This window comes from Psammomys obesus, unplaced genomic scaffold (genome assembly GCF_907164565.1).
Source record: "Psammomys obesus unplaced genomic scaffold, mPsaObe1.curated_primary_1811, whole genome shotgun sequence".
NCBI lineage: Eukaryota > Metazoa > Chordata > Mammalia > Rodentia > Muridae > Psammomys > Psammomys obesus.
The window spans coordinates 446,026-464,211 of NW_026592586.1; the positions used below are offsets into that span (position 1 = coordinate 446,026).

Below are 18,186 nucleotides of genomic sequence, written 5' to 3' on the forward strand. Positions count from 1 at the left end.
TGTGTGTGTGTGTGTGTGTGTGTGTGTGTGTGTGTGTGTGTGTGTGTCTGTGTGTCCATGTGGAGGCCAGGGGCCCTCCCCAAGTGCTGTTTCTCAGCAACAATCTACCTTGTTTTAGACAGGGTCTCTCGCTATGGGGTATGTAGTAGGATAGGTTGGCTGGCCAAAGAATCTCAGGGCTCCCCTGTCACTGCCTTCCCAGAACTAGGGTAACAAGCATGCGGGCATCCTCCATGATACTTTTGGAAATGTGTTTTGAAAGGCCTTTGTCTCCAGGATCAAAGGTTCTCTAAGGACTGTGAGCCTCAAGGTGGCAATAAGGTATCTCCTTATTAGCTGTCTATTGCTGGTCAGTCAGCTGCTGTGTTGACTCTGTTTTTCACTTTGTGACTGGAAGAAGCTGCCATGACTATTACCAAGCAGACTCCAATGGGATGGATGTCACTCCCTCACTTCTGCTTGCTCTGTTCCAGTGGACACACAGCCAAACCCTGGCACAGGGAAGGAGCAACACAAGATGCAGGAGACATGGGGTACTACCTTGGAAACCGGTTAACACACAAGATACGTGTCCAACTCAGTCATCCAAAAGGATCATAGCTTCTGAAATTTTACTGTGTTAGATTCTGGGCTTAGAAGTTTTGTTTAATATTCCAAGACATTTGCTGGCTATAGGAACGTTTATATAGGGGCAAGGTGATGATTCTAGTGACAATAAAACTACTTGATTGCTGAACTCAGTTTGGAATTATTTGGGGATGTATCTTTTCAACATTTTTCAAATTTATACCAGGATCTCCAGCCTACTAAGATTTTTAACTTCGAACAAGTGATAACTAGCTTCTCTCTCCATACCTTCCTCCTTCTTTCTTTCCAATTTTTCCTTCTTCTTTCCTCCCTTTCTTTTCTCCTTCTGTCTTTTCTTCCTTTTCTTTTTTCTTTCTTGCTTACATGCTTTCTTGCTTTCTCTTTCTTTCCTTTTTTCCTTCTCTCCTTTCACAGAGTCTAACTATGTAGTCCAGACTGGCCTCACACTATGCTTGCCCTGACTTGACCTCTTAAGTGTTGGGATTACAGGTAGGCAAAAATCACACCCGGCTATAGCTAGCTAGCATTTCAGTGCGTAATTAGTATCTGTTCTTAGGAATACGATGTGTTATTGATCTCATCTTATTTACTCAGTCTTTACTTACACATTTGTTCTTTGTGAGGACCATGGGCAGTTGGCACTCCAGAGAACAGTCATTTGAGGAAGTTATCCAGGGCTCAGGGTTCAAATATGCTGATTAGATCATCAGCTTGACTCTTTAGAACACTAAGCTTCTAAACTAAGCTGCCCTTCACTCCCATAGTTCCTTCCCTACTCTCCTCACCCCCCAGCACTCTGCATACAAATAGAGTAAATATTGGAATTCACCGGGAGGATTCCAGTTGTCTTTTTTTATTACAGTTGCAAAGCGTGTTCGTGAATGACACTCTCTTCTCTGCTTGAGGCAAGTAGAATCTCCTTCTGTGTATCTGTCAAGTTTTCTGAAGAAGTCTTGAGCAGAGGCACTTTTTCTTGAGCATTTCTGAGGACATGTTAACTGGATGTGGGAGAAAGGTTTTTTCCTTTCTTTTTTTTTTTTTTTTTCAAATAAAGGAGGAAGGGCGGAAACATGGCTCTGTGGATAAAAGCTCTTTCTGTGCAAGCCTGAGAACTCAGCCTCCATCTCTGGGACCCATGGGCAAAGAAGGGAACTGACTTTGAAAAGGTGGCTCCCTACCATAACATACATGAGGGTACACGCACTTTTTACACACACACACACACACACACACACACACGTAAACTTTTAAAACTTTAAGAGTCAGGTAGTACATGTCACAACCTGTCATGTGGTTTGGTCCCCAGATCTCTCACCTAGGAGAGAAAGTCCATCACAAGTTTGTTATCTTGATGATGAACTGTCATATGACTCTGCAATGAAAGGATATTGAAGAACTGGAAAACTGCTCCAACTTGGGAAAGTCTATTTTTCTTTACTTCAGGGGTAGTTGTTCCTCTCATCTTCTGGCTCTGTGGCCCACAGACTACCTTCTGGTTCAGTAGCTGTTAATGTTTCTGTTTGACTCTCTGTGTCCTATACACATGTTCCATTCACGGACTTTTCTCAGATACACGCTTTACAGATTGTAAGGTACTAGGGAATGTTTAATAGCTAGCTATGGGAGAAAAATGAATGCATTCACATACACAACTGAAAAATTCCGTACATACACACTCAAAACATACACACTCATAAAATTTAAAGTCCCACAAAGCTTAATGCAAAATAATTTTCTCTATTTTTTTCAATTTCTTAAATTTTCATTTCTTATTGTGTGTGTATGACATGAAATGGAGACCAACTTTTTGAAGGACAACTTTTTTGAGTCACTTCTTTCCTTCCACCTTTATGTGGATTATGCAGGGATTGCTCAACAAATGTCTTTACCTGCTGAGTCATCTCTCCAGCCCCTTAAACAAATATATATATATATTGAAATTTACTATTCCTTTATTTTTCCCCCTTGATTTCCTGGACAACAATGCAGCTAAGGGACAAAAGCACTTGTGTTCTCTAAGTGTCCTGTGCACCATAGAGATGGAGGCTAGCAAAACCATCACCCTGGCCAAATCCTTTCCTTGGGAGCTAGAAGATCTCCAACTGACCACAGTCTGAGACTTAAAGCCACTTTGGGGTGGGGAGTTGGGAAGGATGGAGTATAGAAGCCCTGTAATCCTTTCCCTGGACAGCAGGAAGGGCAGAGGGTGGTGGTGGGGTCTCTAGTCAAGCACAGAAGGTGCTCTCAGTGAGCTCTCTGCCTGCCTGAGGGACACCTAATTTTCTGCACTACATAGATTAGTAGGGGAAGCTGAGCTACTTACAAAGATCATACCGTTGTGGCAGACCCCCAGGAGGGCCAGGCTCCCTCAGGTAAGCGATGGCTCATCATCTGTCTTCACCATGCAGACCTCGGGCTCATCCAGCGGGCATCAACAATACATCCTTTGAGACCTCATCCTCTGAGCCCAGAGGTCCATCTGGGGTCCAGATGGATCCTGGGGGCCACAGGGTAGGTAGAAGGGTAAGAGATGACCCCATAGGACCTGTACAACTCCAGACAACAGTAATAGTTCTACAGGCACTGAGGGGAGTGGGCCTGGAGGCTCAGTGACAGTGGCAAGGGCCAGAAATGTGCTTGGGTTTAGGATGGGGGACTTGATCGGTAACAAAGGAGCCTGCTCCCCATCCTGCCCCTCTCCTACTGCCTCCCCACAGGCTTGGCCTGTGCTGTCATCCAGGGCCTCAGAGGGAACAGAAGGTGTGACCTGGGATCTAGTCTCAGGGACCAGAGCTGGGGTACTGGTTTGAGGAAGCAGGCCCCAACAACAAACTGATGCCCCGCTGGTGTTGGCGGGCCCCTGAAGGACCTCCTGGAGTCATATCTTGACTTAAGATTTGGAGCAGAGAACATAGGCTCCACAGCACAGACTTATCATTAGGGTTCTCTGTGGAGAGGTCTTCTACAGGTGGGATGGCAGAGGATAAGCTGTCCACAGGAAGGGGGTGCCTGCCATTGCACAACCTCAGCCTCTACCCGGGAGAGGGGAACAAAGATGCTATATCCCCTGGTACAGGTGACATTAAGCTCACAGGTGCAGCCCAGAGCGACGGCCAGCAACAGGCCGCACACTAGGCTGCCAATGAAAGCTGCTGTGATGGCTTTTCAGGTAAGGGCAGTCCCACTCGTCATTGCCATCAGTCCAATCCAGCTGTCACACACACACACACACACACACACACAGGTCTTTTACACATATTTCCAATCCCAGCATTGGAAGTTGCCAGGCTGGCAAAGCCAGCATCGCCTCTCATCTGCTCTGTCAGTGCAGAATGTCTGGTAGCTGAAGCGGCCAGCAGGCGGGTAGCAGGCTCTGGCACTAGGGGTGCCAGCTGCTCCATAGGGGAAGTGCCCAGGGCAGCCAGGGCAACCCTCTTCATCTGTGCCATCGGCACAGTCCCACTAGCCATCGCAGCTCTGTGCCTCACTGTAGCAGCGCCCACCTAGGTTTTCAACAGCCCCCTCCCAGGCCCGAGCCCAAGCCACAGGGAAACAGCATCCTTGAACATGGTGGGTAGCGTTAAAACCCCGGCCACACTCCATACAACTGTGTGGTAGGACACAACAGCCTGACCAGACGGGGTCTTCATAGCGACAAGTGTGCCAGACTGCATAGCAGAAGAGGGGTCTCCGCACACACGTGGACTGCATCTCCATAGCCCACAGGGCTGTGAAGCATCCTGCCCGCCTCCAGCCATCATGGGGGCGCAGCAGCCACAGCAGGGCTACCGGTGGGAGACTGAGGCCAGGTGTGAATATCCAGGGGAGGAGGAGACCCCATGAAAGCCCTCCTCGGTGAGATTGCAGGGCAGGGTTGTGGCAGGGGCTGGGTTCGGGTTAGGGAACGGATCTGACTGCGACCTGCCTCAGCAGAGCCATCGCCACAGGCGTCAATCCCGTCACCGCGCTGAGCAGCAGGTACACAGCGGTGGTTCAGGCACCTGAACTCCTCCCGCGGGCACAGCAGCCAGTCTTGACTGTAAGGCAGCGAAAGCGCCTGGCCCGTGAATGCTCTGGCCCCAGCTTAGAGGTGTGTTATGGTGACATTGCCCCTTGGCAGCTGCAAAGGGCTGGCAGGAGCCTCACACGGGGAGACTGGTGGCTGGAGAGGGAAGTGCAGGCCTAAGCACTCTGAGCCACAGGCCATGAACAGCTTCTGTTCTTATTTCTCACCTGAGTTACTGTCTGTTCCTTGCTGCCCAGAATGACCAAGGTGCAGTTGGCAGGGAAGCTTCGGCTGTCCCGGCCCAGAGGCCTCTGTAAAGCTCCCTGTTCCTCCATGAACGCTACTGGGGGTGTCTCACAAGCAGAATTTGGGAAACTGATCCTGTCTGGACAGGCCAGAGCACCTCCAACGAGGAGGAGAAGAAGGGGGAGGACCAGAAGCATCCTGGCTGGAACAGGGGTGCCAGCAGGGTCCCGGGACGCCACTCCTGGCAGTCCGCAGAGCAGGGACTGCATAACCCCAGAGAGACCCAGGCTCGGGGTGCCAGGGCTGGATGAGAGGCGGAGCGAAACAGAAGTGATGCCTCTTGCCAACTTCAGTATTGATCTCTCCCTCAGCGGGCTCCTCACAGGCCCTCGCCCGCCCCGAGGCCGTGCTTGCCGGGGAATGCTGAGTCCTCCTAAAAACACACTTTGTGGACTGTTGCTTTCCAAGCCGGTGCACTCCTCGGTTCCAGCGACCCTCAGGGAAGCAGGACTGCGGCTTTGCAGGACTCTTGGTGCCCAGGGAACCCCTGCTGAAGCCCAGCAGCCGGCGATGAGGAGCAAGTATTTCTTAATATAATTTTAAAATAAACACTAAGCTAGAATGCTTCCTTGGGTTTTGATTTAGACCTATAGCTTTACAAGAATTGGCATCTGTTGTGAAACCAGCTTTCCACTTAAAAGGAACTCTGGTGCCAACAAGTTGTGCTACAAAATTAGCCCGAGTATCTGCCTCGCTAGCATTTTCATCACAGAAGTGACTGGCACTTCCACAGTTATGATTTGGATATGAAGTGTTGAAGACGTGGACCTCAGACGGTAGATTCGGATTGGATCCGTGAGGCCTTTGAACTGGCCGATGGATCAGATCCACCGAGGGACTCCTAAATTGATGGCGCCACTGGGAAGTGGTGAAAAAAGTGGTGGAGGAGAATGTCACATGTCACAAAAGTGTTTGGGGGGTCCCTTCTCATTCCCCACCCTGCTTCTTTCTGCTTCCTGGAGGCCAAGAGGTAAACAGACTTGCTCAGCCACACCTTTTTACCAGATCCCTTACCAGGAGACCATAAAGTCAGTTCACTAGCTTTGGGAACCAGGTAAATCCTTCTTCCTTTAGGGTGTTTTTCCGAAGGCTCTTCACCACAGTCAGAGGAGAGTGAGCAGTAACTGAGCTCAATCCTGATGTAGCTCAATCTTGAAAGAAAAAAGAAAGAAAGAAACTCACCACATACAATGCAAGTGAATTTGAACCTTGTCCAGGTGTCAGTGAAACCGTCACTTCCCTTGCCGACCCAGCTCACTGCTTTTGAATACTAAAAGAACATTTAGTATGCTGGAGGCCGCTTATAACGTAACTGTAGATGTCATCACACCTTTAAAGTCAGTCTGTGCTTTTAACTCTTCCTCCAGATTCTTATGAGCTTGGATCATAAAAGAATAAGCAAAGGTGTGGCTTTTGGTTCTGATTCCTAGGGTGGAAGCCAGTCTGAGCTGACTGAGGACCAGCTGCTGGAAAGTCAGTCACTCATGGTGGAGCTGGGGAGCCAGGCACAGCTGTGTGCCCTTCCGTGGCATCTCCCAATCAGAGGGAGTCACTGACAAACAGCCTCGGAGCCTAGGCAGGGAACACCAGATGCTGCAAGGAGGGTGTTGTAAGCATTCCCGGTGCCCTGGATTTAATCTCTCCTATTGTGATTTGATGTGATTTAATTTTTTAAATAATGATGACGATTAATTGTCCACACACACAGTAGGGGCTCTGTCTGCGACTACTTATCCCTAGTGAGAGCTGAGTCCCTTGCTTCAGAGGATGACAGGTTCTAGCTTAGATGAAAGATGCTGGATGAGTGGACTTGTCCTCCTTTACTCCCCGCCCCCACTGCCATTCGTCCACATGGTGCCCCCAGGTCCCCCCAACTCACCCACTTGTTTAACCCCTGTACTCAGAAGCTCTGCCTATGTCATTTTTGATTACATGTTCCAAGCTCCTTAACCACCCAAGGCTTTGCGTCAACTGACCTCAGGCTGCTACCCAGCCACATCAACCCCCTGCATGCTCATTTTCCCCAGCCACACCTGATTGCTTTTATTACTCAGAGAAGCCACCTCTAGCCACACCTCAGTGTTGGCAGTTCTCTTCCGTGTCCCTCGCTGAACCTTGCCTTTTCCCCGAGTGGCATTTTCTGACACTGTCCTCCAAATGTGTCTCAAATATTCCCTTTCTTGGAAACACTTTCTAACTCCCCACTCTCTTCAGATAAGAACCAGACTCTTAACACCCCAAATCTCAGCAACTTTTACACATAAACAGTATAGCAGTCACACTTGGGATTTTTTTTTTAAATCCTCGGTTTATTCATTTTTTTGCTTTATACACAAACTCCTTGAAACTCTGTCTAACATGTAACCAATCTGTGAGTGCTGCTCTGTGTCCCCAGGCTCAGTCACCCTTGTCCAGTGGCTGGACAGATGACTTTTAAGTGTACTTCACACTGTATTTTTTCTTAATGAGATGCTTAAGTCTTGTTTGGCTCTAAAATTGTCCTTTGATTGCCTTGTAGTTCCATTTAAGACTTCTCTAGCTTATGGCTAGAGAAATGGCTCAGCAGTTAAGAGTACCGGCTGCTTTCTAGAGGACATGGATTTAATTCCTAGCAACCACATGATGGCTCACAACCATAATGGGATATGAAGCCCTCTTCTGGTGGGCAGGCACGAAAGCAGACAGAGCACTAATACATTTAAAAAAGAAGAAGAAGAAGAAGAAGAAGAAGAAGAAGAAGAAGAAGAAGAAGAAGAAGAAGAAGAAGAAGAAGAAGAAGAAGAAAAAGAAAACAAACAAACAAACAAATCCCACAAAACCCAATCCACTCTATATAGCTTTCTCAGTCTGCTTTCTTATAGAACCCAGGACCACCAGCCCTGGAATAGCCCACCTAGAATAAACTGGGTCCTCTTCCACTGATCTTTAATTGAGAAAATAACTAACAGTCTAATATTATGAAGGCATTTTCTCAGTTGAGGTTCCTGTTTCTCAGCTAGCTCAAATAACTCTAGCTTGTGTCAAGTTGACATAAAATTAGCCATCACAATGGTCATGTAATACATGTCACATGGTAGGCATGTATTACTAGTTGATTAACACTGGAGAGTTTAGAAATACAAGAAAGTGTAAGTCCAGGTGGGAAAAAATGGGTGTTGATTTTATTGCTGTTGTGTAGGATCTTTAAGGCAGATGTCATTAAATATGATCCAGTTTTGATTCGTTTCAGGATTTCAGACACCACAGCATAGCAAAAGGAACTGAGTAGCAGTCCTGAGCATCACACTGCACTCTTGGATTCCGAACCACAGAAGGAAGGATTGGATTGACAATCCCAAGCAAAGAAACCAAGAGGACAGACAAATCTCCGCAAAGGATCAGCTGTGCCTCCTTGTTGTTGTCTGATTCTGAACATTTCCTCCGGCTGCCTTCTGGTATCAGATGCAGAGACAAATCCATCTGCCAGCCTAAATCTACCCATGCCATTACTCTCTCCTCATCCCTGTGTGCTCTAGTTAAGAACAAGGCAGAGCGGGAAGATTTGTCCACTGTCTTGGGTGAGTTTTTCACCATGCCAAGTTCAAAACTGTTCCTTGGGCTTGTCTGAGAGATGTGCATCTGATGAAAAGACCTGCTTATAATAGCTCAAAGAAACAGGAAAGGGGCCAGAGAGAGGACTGTTCTTGAGATCTCTTACTACATGACCAGAGTCTACTGGCATTGACAATATCTGCTAAGTAGAATCTGAGACACACAGCCCTCTCCCCTTTCTCCCAACAGCCACAACATTTCTTATTTCTTATGCCATTCTCATTTCTGTAATTTACTCTGAGAACAAGCTTTACAGCTCCTGTAGTAAGGGGGACAACTCGAAACATATTTTCTGAAATCTTCAAATCGCTCTGTTGAAGGCAGTGATTGGTACTCTGTGGGTCCCCTTTTCTCTCTTTCAACCTTCTCCACTCTTATTCAACCCTTCCAACCCCCCAACACTAGATAGGAGAGAAAGATAGAGGAAAAACAGGGTGTTGTTATCATTAGACTACTTCCTGCCTATTCGGGGTGTGGAGTTTCTTGGGCCAAGTTTGATCTTTGGCCACCAGGATATTCAGTTTCTTCTCTTCTTTTTTCACACAGCCACTTGATGAATTACAACAACAGCAACCAGCAGCTGCAGGTGGAAGAGCAGCAGCCATCACAGCTCTCTCAGGGCCCTAGCATTTGCATAGCCTCTCAAGAGTGCCCAGAATTCCAAATGTCAGACACTTGCAGAAACTATCTGCAGCTGGCAAAATCACACCCATACTAGAGCACAAGGCAAATCATAGTCAGCTGCTGTGGACAACCTGGAGCAGCCCCATAATAAACAAAAAGCATATTCTCATACCATTTTTGTGTTTTTAAAGAAATCAAAACTTCTCAGTACACCCTGTACACCACCAATGCATCCCTTCCAGGTTCATATCTGAAAATCTCTGGGGAAATCTAGTGTAAAACTGATTGTTTACATGGGCTTGCTTGTGTCACACTCCTGCGCTCTGAGCCAAGATTGGAGGCTGAGTGTGCACAGTTCTTCTCCTATACAAGAGAGCAATAGGACAAAACGGAATAATTTAGAACACTTTAGGATTCTTCCGCTGTGATACATTGTCCTGGAAAGCTTTTCTTTTTAAACCTATTACTAATATGCATGTATATCTAGGACTTAGTCTAATGTAAACTGTATATCTTAGATTGTTGTAGTAAAAACAATTTTTACAAACTTCTCAACCCTGCTACACATTTTGTCTGTTTGGATTTTATCGGCTGTTGCTGCTTTCTGAATTCTTCCTCAGTTAAATGTTTATCAGAAAGGCAATTTTTTTCTCTAGAATTTTTTATAAAAGACATTAAAGACAATTTCCCCCTAATCCTTCTGCTCCTCATTCACCCAAGTTGAAGAGTAATCAGACATCCTTATGTTCTCCCCTTGGCTTTAATATCATCTTATCTGCCCTTGTTTGTTCGCAATTTCATTAGTCTTTAATCCCCTTTTCCTCACAGCCTTATTACAGTAGAACATCCCATTTCGTTTACTATTTACCATATGCTTTCTTACTTTTTAAATGAAAAACAGCCAATACTCACCTAAAGTGTTTTTTTACCAAAATTTTTCATATACTATAATTTTTATAAACTGAGGAAAGAGCAACACTAACATTTTGAAGTGAGCATAATTCCATTCAGTACATGTTGTTTACTGGAATATCTTTATTTACAAATGTAACCACAGCTTTTCTCAGGAAGTGGGGATGGCTCTGAAGGGGAATGGTTGATTCCAATGTGAGTTTTTATGTTCTGTGTGGCAATACACCTCAAAAGTCACTGATGCCATGTTATTTTTTCCTTTTGAGATGCTACATATTATTAACATCCTTTTCAAAGATTTGTCTGATATGCTAGAATATTACTAATGATGGTGAAGTCTTCTAATAACTATAATTATCTAGCCCAGTTCCTATCACTTTGACAAAACTCCATGACAAAAAAAGCAGGCTGGGGAGGAAAGAGCTCATTTGCCTTATACTTCCATATCATTATTCATCATCAAAGGAATTCAGGACAGGAACTCAAACAGGGCAGGAGTTTGGAGGCAGGACCTATTGCAGAGGCCGTAGAGGGGCTGCTTACTGGCTTGTTCAGCATGGTTTTCTCAGCCTGCTTTTGTATAGAACCCAGGACCACCAGCCCAGGGATAGACCTAGAGGTTGTCATTCATACTAAAGGAGATTCTTATGACTGAGGCTGTCCTGTGAGCCACAGCATGAGCACTCCATAGCTTTCACTGGATCGTACCTATTTCTAAAACAAAAATAGGATTTTGTCATGATTTGGAACCACTCCACTGGCCATATTTGTCCCTTTCTTAAACATTTTAAGAGTGAACAATGGAAGAACATTAGACCAGCCATGACTTCAGCTTCTTCCCTGTTCATCACACCCGTCACTGCTTTCCCGGTTCACGTTAAGTATTTTATTTTTGAAAAGCTTGCATTCCATCATTATTTTTAAATAGGTTAATTTTTGTTGTTGTTTTCCAAGACAGAGTTTCTCTGCGTAGCCTAGGCTGTTCTAGACTCACTTTGTTGACCAGGCTGGCCTCAAACTCACAGAGATCTGCCTGCCTCTGCCTCCTAGAGTGGCGAAATGAGAAGCGTGCACCACCGTGCTCTGATGTTTACATTCCTTAAAACTATATCCTAGAACTTTAAAACAATCCCTAAATTCATGTTCCAATTCTTTCTACGTGAAGTTCTAGAATTTAAGTCATTTCCCTCAAATGTGTCTCATGTTCAGTTTCATAGGTTTGGGTATGACTTTATAGACGTATTACAACGACTGTCAACTTTGTGAATTTTAAGGGAAGTTTTGAAGCTTGCCAAGGCAGAGTTTTGCTTTGTTTTGTGATCTGCTTGCCACCCAACTTGTTCTTTTTGTGACTGTTCACTGCTGCGCGCACTGGGGAATCACAGAGCATTTGCCCTGCCTTCACTGCTTTAGTCTTTAGTGTCCAATGTTCCTACTCAGCCCACAGCCTCCCGCCATGCCCATATCACTATTAAAATGTCTTTCTTGAGATATAGCCTCTATATAATACAAAGAAATGAAACTATTCTTTCACTAAATGGCTTCCTGGTTGCCAGATTTGCTGTGTCGTGCTTTATTTACACGGTACAGTTACAGATGCAGAATGCCTTACAGCTCCTCAAAAATCCTGGCTGGAAGATGATGCTTGCCACCAGAGGCTGAGGGGTGCTTTACCACTCAGCTCATATCCTGCACATCTGTTTTCCAAAAATAAGTTATAATTTCTTTTCACTTCTAATCCAATCCTTCACTATTATTTTACCCTTAGAATACTGGAAGGCCCTTAAGGGGATCCCATACCTTCGTTCTTTTTCTCGGCAACTATATAGGTCACCACAGAAAAGTCCAATCTAGACCCATTCCTTTCCCCAGGAATAACATCACTACCCGTATCTGCTCTGATCACTGTTATATCAGCCTCACCCCAGGACCATTCAAGATCATAAACTACACCCTTGAATCACTGGAGAGAAAACCTCTTCAGATGCTCCTGTCTGCCACCAGTACTAAATTCTCCCCACAATCATGTTACAATCGTGTTTCACTGTGGGAAAGAGGTGGTCTCTTAAACTTATGACCGATGAATCAAATCCTTTGTGATTCTGCAATCCAGCTATGCTCTTTGTGAGAAGTGTGAGCATCTCTGACAGGATTCTTTGGTTTTCGCTTCTCCGATTGTAAGGCCAAATCACTCTCTGGCCTTTGTCATACGGGAGGTGTTCATTTGTTTGGATACACGGATGGCTTAAATATTTGCATATGGGAGAAGGCAGCATTCCTACCAGTGGTCTCTTCTCCCAAACAGCCTGAATTTATCCTCATTTTTGCCAGTTGAACGTAGGCAGAGAAGGTGGCCATCTTCTTGTGGCCAGGCACCTTGCAGGCCAGCGCAGGATCTCACCCAGCCTGGTTGTGATGCCAAAGGCACGAACCCCAGAACAGAATTTATTTTGCTGAACACAGTGTGGAGCCTGTGGGCCCCTCACTATTGATGTGCTTAGCCTGGGCACATGTCTTTCCCAACTGTAGCTGTAATAAGAAAAATAATAGGAAACGGGTGACTGCTGAGAACATTTCATGACCACCGTGATGCTACATCCAGATTTGTGGCTTAGTGGAGTCTGTTAGTCTCTTAGCAGCCCAAGCACCTAACCAGTACTGCCTCATTTACATACTGCACCTGGTCACCTGAGCTTAGTGACTGCAAACCTCACCCCCTGCTCTAGCTCAGATTCCACTCACCGTTTGCTGTCTGTCAGCAGCCTCAGTGACAGCCAGGCTTGCCCCAAAGACTCCAGAAGGCTGCTGGCACTCAGCAGAGCTGGGAAACACAGGGATGTCCCCACAAGACTAGTCATAGTCTGCCCCTCCCTGAAAGAGAGCCTACCAGGACACCAAGCTGTCATCCATCAGCAACTCTGCATCGCACGGCGGACCACGTGGCATCGTGTCTGGCACATTTCAGCAGGCCTCTACCTGCCATGGCAGGGAAGATGGCCCAGTACCTTGTGTCTGAGAACGAGGTGATCCATGTCTACCCAGTGGCCAAGTCAAACTGGCCAGTGAGCACATCAAGTTCACAGTCAAAGGCTCTTTTAGGGACCACCCACACTCTTAAGGGGGGCATACATTTGACTCTGGCGGTGTGTCTGGACCTCATGTGCTGGATAACAAAGTTGTTAGCAGTGAAGCTTGATATGACAGGCTTATCAGGCAAAACTGCTTCCTGATCAGACTTTATCTCTAAATATCCAAATGAACTTCGACTTACTTGTTCAGGGAAAATCCAGATCCTAGGTAAATCAGGCTGGGGTGATCTGCACGAAGGCATGGCTTGCCCTCTTAGTAATTAGCATCACCAGAGATGTAGCACAGAAGAGCCCAGAGCTACAGGTTTGGGGAAGCCTACCATGGGAACAGAGAAACCGATTTTCTCTGTGTTGGCAATGTGTAGAAGAGACTATATCTTGCAGGTCAGCCCCTTCAGTGCTGCTGAGCCCGGGCTGCAGTGCCAGTATTCTGAGGGAACACTGTATATTCGCTGGGGTCTCCTTACAAAGCAGATTCCAATAAGAATGAGAAAATCTTGTTTCGAATCACTTGTGCTGGGAACCAACAGTTTATTCACTGACTGAACCCAACAATTTGCACCCTTCATAATTTGTGCTCGGCTCACATTATGACAGGGTTCTCTCACAAGGTATTTGTGTTCTTTGGAACTAATGGGAGAGGGTATAGGAAATCCCATATTTTAGTTAAGAGGATTCTGAGTGAAATATCGTCTCTTCATTACCCAAACTCTTTCTCCTACAGCAGTTCAACATTAAAGAAAAAACAAAAGAATGACTTGGTTTATGTTATTTTTTCAAAAGAGCTATATTCTTCACGCATACTTTTTTTTACACTAAATAACTTAGTTTGAAATAAAATGTGCAGTTTAAAACGATCATAGGAAGGCTGTGGAAATAGCTCAGTAGTCAAAAGCGTTTTCATCTTTTCCAGAGGACTCCAGTTCAGTTTCTAGAAGCCACAACCATTGTCTCACAACTACATTTAACCCAGATCAAGGGATCTGATGCCTTTGACCTCTAAGAACTCTTGCACTAACACACACGCCTGCGCACACCTGCATACCACTCATACATACATAAATTTTTAAATTTTTTTTTTAATTCCTAGGAAACAACTTTATACTTTTGTTCACAGTGAGCTGTCCATGAGGGAAACCCCTAGGTGTTTAAGCTGTGAGCCTGAAGAGGTAACAGACAGGGCATCTGAGTGTACACTGTATGAAAGCCGCACTGTCTGTAGTCAGAGGTCCCAGCTGCCATAATAAAAACACTTGCCACAGCAAATATCCGTACAGCTTCCAAATCTGTTGTGTCTGAAGATGAAACACTTGTAAAAATTTCAGGCTTGTTCTTTCACTTAGAAGCACAGTTTAAAATTTACTCATTTTGTTATATACATCAATTGGTTGCTAGGTTGTTTTTTTGTTTTTTGTTTTTGTTTTCCATCAGCTCGGTCTGTGTATGCAAATTTGTGGGATGTGTTCTCGATTGGTGACTGCTGTGGGAGGACGCAGAGTACTGTGCTATCCTGGGCTGGGGGTTCTGGGTTGTTTAAGAAAACAAGCTAAGCAACCCAGTACACAGCACTCACCCATGTTTTCTGCTTCTGTTCCTGCCTCCAGGTAGGTTCCTTTCTTGCATTCCTGCCCTGAATTCCTTTCATGATGAACTACAAACTGTTATGCGAAATAAACACTTTTTTTCCAAAGTTGCGATTTCCTAAGAGTTTTATCACAACATTAGAAATCTTAACTAAGACACCCTCCCCAAGGAACAGGGCCAGAGGATCTATCCATTCATTCAAGTCTACGTTGGCCACTACATTGCAGCTGGCATCACCGGCCCTTAGTATGGAGCTGTGTCAGACACAACTGCACTTAGTAGTGCTCTCCTTATGCTCCTTTCCAAAAATGTATTCTTCAAATTTGCTCTCTTAACATTTGCTCATTGAGTGAATGGAGTGTGTGAGTGATCCCACAAGATAAAGTCCCCAGTAGCACAGGGCTTCTACAGTGAGGTAAACATTAGGGAGACAGTTGTCTGTCATTTTAGAATGAAGGAAATGGCACAGATAATTAGGGGCATTTTAATTTATATGACCAAAGAAGGCGTTACATTACCTGTACCTTGCCGTAAACACTCCTGATTCACGCGATCTGAATTTTTGTGAGGCTAAAGCCTAAGGGGCAGGTTTAAGATGTGACATTCCATGGGTCAAAGTGTCACAGAGGGAATACTTACGCCTCACACTCCTAAGTACAGCCATCCTTAGAGAGTGTTTGTGGGTGTTGTTTTAAGAATACTGAAATGAGGTCATTGTGCATTGTGGAGTGGAAGCTTGTAATGTTTTCAATATGAAATGTCTCCCACGTGTCCATGTGTTTGAATACTTGGTTTCCTGTGGTGGTTTGAACAAGAATGGTCCCATAGGCTTATATATTTTTAATGCTAAATCACCAGGGAGTGGAACTGTTTAAGAATTAGAATGTGTGGCCTTATTGGAGGAAGTGTTTCACTGGGGGTGGATTTTGAGGCTTCAAAAGCCCAGGCCAGGCCCACCTAGTCTCTCTTCTCTATGTATCTGTCTCCTCTCTCTCCTACTGCTCCAGCGCCATGTTTGTCTGCTTCCAGACAGCCGTGATGATCTAACCCAACTGAAAGCAAGCAACCACTTAAGCGCTTCCTGTTGTGAGAGTTGCCTTGGTCATGGTGTCTCTTCACAGCCACAGACAGCACCCACTCAGTGGCACTGTTTGGGAAAGCCATGGGAGGCAGTAAAGCAATTGCTGTCTTCAGATATTCTAAAGGTATAACGTACCTACTAGGGTGAGCAGCCTAGCCAAAGCCGAGGACGGTGGACTGCTGTGCAGTGGAGCAGGGCTCTCTTCCTGGTCCACCCTTCCTGTCCTTGCTGGTTCGGTGGCAATTACGTCAGCCTATTCGGTTAATGTCTATGACATCAGACTGTACATGATGTAAAAGCTATGTCAGGTTTGGAGAAGCCGTCTCTGGCTGCTTTCCCCCGGCAGACGCTCCTACCCCTGGGTAACAGCTTACCCGTTAACAGCGCTCACATTAACAAAGAAATGTAAGACGGGGCAGCTAGACGCTCCCACCAGAGACGGCGTCACCCAAAGGCGTCCGAAGAGGCCATCTTGGCAGCAACACAAAATACCGTTATTACCGTTTGTCGGTTGACTCGGACTTCCATTCCACCACCAAGCATGAGCCCACAAGGCACCCACACCGACCACCAGCACTTCCACAAACCAACGCGTGGCACACACACCGCACCAAAGACTTCAGACTAGGCAGCCCTCGGCTGCGGGGCTCCACTCACTCCTAAGTGTGGTCCTCTGAACGCCACAACGGGGGCCCGGTCATGTCTAGTCATAGACCCGCACGCCTAGCCACACCGGAGGGCCAACAAGCAAGCACAGCTCTCTTCCGAGAAGAGCTGGGTGGCTCTGAAAAGAGCCTTTGGGTGGGCGCGGGCCCGGCGCTCACTTGGAGCTGGTGTACTTGGTGACGGCCTTGGTGCCCTCGGACACGGCGTGCTTGGCCAGCTCCCCGGGCAGCAGCAGGCGCACGGCCGTCTGGATCTCCCGCGACGTGATGGTCGAGCGCTTGTTGTAGTGCGCCAGGCGCGACGCCTCGCCCGCGATGCGCTCGAAGATGTCGGTCACAAAGGAGTTCATGATGCTCATGGCCTTAGAGGAGATGCCCGTGTCGGGGTGCACCTGCTTCAGCACCTTGTAGATGTAGATGGAGTAGCTCTCCTTGCGGCATTTCTTCCGTTTCCGGCCCTCCTTTTTCTGGGTCTTGGTAACGGCCTTCTTGAAGCCCTTCTTGGAAATGGTAGCGCCCTTTGCCGACACCTCTGGCATTGCGGGAATGACTTCTTGCACTCCAACGGCTGAGAAGAGTTCCAACCGCTGTGAAGCAGTGCACTCGTCGCCGGGTACAGAGGCATTTATAGGCGAGGACCTCTGATGACGTATGGACACGCGTTATTTGATTGGACAATAAGTGCTCTGTCCATGCAAATAAGGACATTCAGTTGGTGCTTTTTGATTGGCTGGTCCATCATTAGTTGCCCAATCAGGTGGCGTGTATAACTTACGTCCTACGTCCGACTATAAATAAGCGCTGCCTCACCTTCGCGCCTACTTGACGCTTCTCAAGAGTAATGTCTGGACGCGGCAAGCAGGGCGGCAAGGCCCGCGCCAAGGCCAAGACCCGCTCGTCCCGGGCCGGGCTGCAGTTCCCCGTGGGCCGCGTGCACCGGCTCCTCCGCAAGGGCAACTACGCGGAGCGGGTGGGCGCCGGCGCCCCGGTGTACCTGGCGGCCGTGCTGGAGTACCTGACGGCCGAGATCCTGGAGCTGGCCGGCAACGCGGCCCGCGACAACAAGAAGACGCGCATCATCCCGCGCCACCTGCAGCTGGCCATCCGCAACGACGAGGAGCTCAACAAGCTGCTGGGCCGCGTCACCATCGCGCAGGGCGGCGTCCTGCCCAACATCCAGGCCGTGCTGCTGCCCAAGAAGACCGAGAGCCACCACAAGGCCAAGGGGAAGTGAGGCGGGTCTTGACTGATCCTCTCGTGTGTAAAACAACGGCTCTTTTCAGAGCCACTTTAATTTTCAGAAAAAGTTGTGCATGACAGTCGATTCCCCCCACTCCACCCCTACGACAGGTATAATTCCTGGCAGTCCCGAGTCCAGGCTTTATTCGTCCGTTTGTCTCCCAGCTGTTGACGTTTTTAAGATGAGGTGGTTGGTGTGAAAGTTGGGCTGTTTCAGTCCCAGAGGATGACCCAGCTCTGCCTCTTCTCTAAAGCGCATTAGAAAACTCCCCAATGTTGTAAACTATCAGCACGGTGTGAGCTGCAACGTTGGTCAAAGCATAAGCACATTGGGAATGCTGAGTTGCTCTCGTCAGCTTTAAGGACTGCAGTGCAGGGCCTTTCAACGTGTTTAAAGATCTTTGTTAGTGTTTGTCGCTTGAGTGGTATGTGCACCAAGAGCGCGCAGAAGCCAGAGACGACGCTGGAGCCCTTAGAACGAGCTGCTAGGCATTGGGAACC

At 46.9% G+C, this 18,186-nt stretch overlaps 2 protein-coding genes and 1 pseudogene across 2 annotated transcripts; 1 reads left to right on the plus strand and 2 right to left on the minus strand.

The window, feature by feature from the left end:
- Nucleotides 1-2,956: 2,956 nt before the first annotated feature.
- On the minus strand, nt 2,957-5,037 carry LOC129682250 (low-density lipoprotein receptor-related protein 10-like; annotated as a pseudogene).
- Nucleotides 5,038-16,599: 11,562 nt separating this feature from the next.
- On the minus strand, nt 16,600-16,985 carry LOC129682247 (histone H2B type 1-A). Its single transcript, XM_055614508.1, has one exon. It carries the CDS (start codon nt 16,983-16,985, stop codon nt 16,602-16,604), a length of 384 nt encoding a protein of 127 aa, XP_055470483.1. The 3' UTR covers nt 16,600-16,601.
- Nucleotides 16,986-17,287: 302 nt separating this feature from the next.
- On the plus strand, nt 17,288-17,690 carry LOC129682239 (histone H2A type 1-E). Its single transcript, XM_055614496.1, has one exon. It carries the CDS (start codon nt 17,288-17,290, stop codon nt 17,678-17,680), a length of 393 nt encoding a protein of 130 aa, XP_055470471.1. The 3' UTR covers nt 17,681-17,690.
- The last annotated feature ends 496 nt before the right edge of the window (nt 17,691-18,186 follow it).

Excerpts from the sequence above, each read along its gene's own strand:
- LOC129682247 (XM_055614508.1), bottom strand. The coding sequence starts at position 16,985 with ATGCCAGAGGTGTCGGCAAAGGGCGCTACCATTTCCAAGAAGGGCTTC.
- LOC129682239 (XM_055614496.1), top strand. The coding sequence starts at position 17,288 with ATGTCTGGACGCGGCAAGCAGGGCGGCAAGGCCCGCGCCAAGGCCAAG.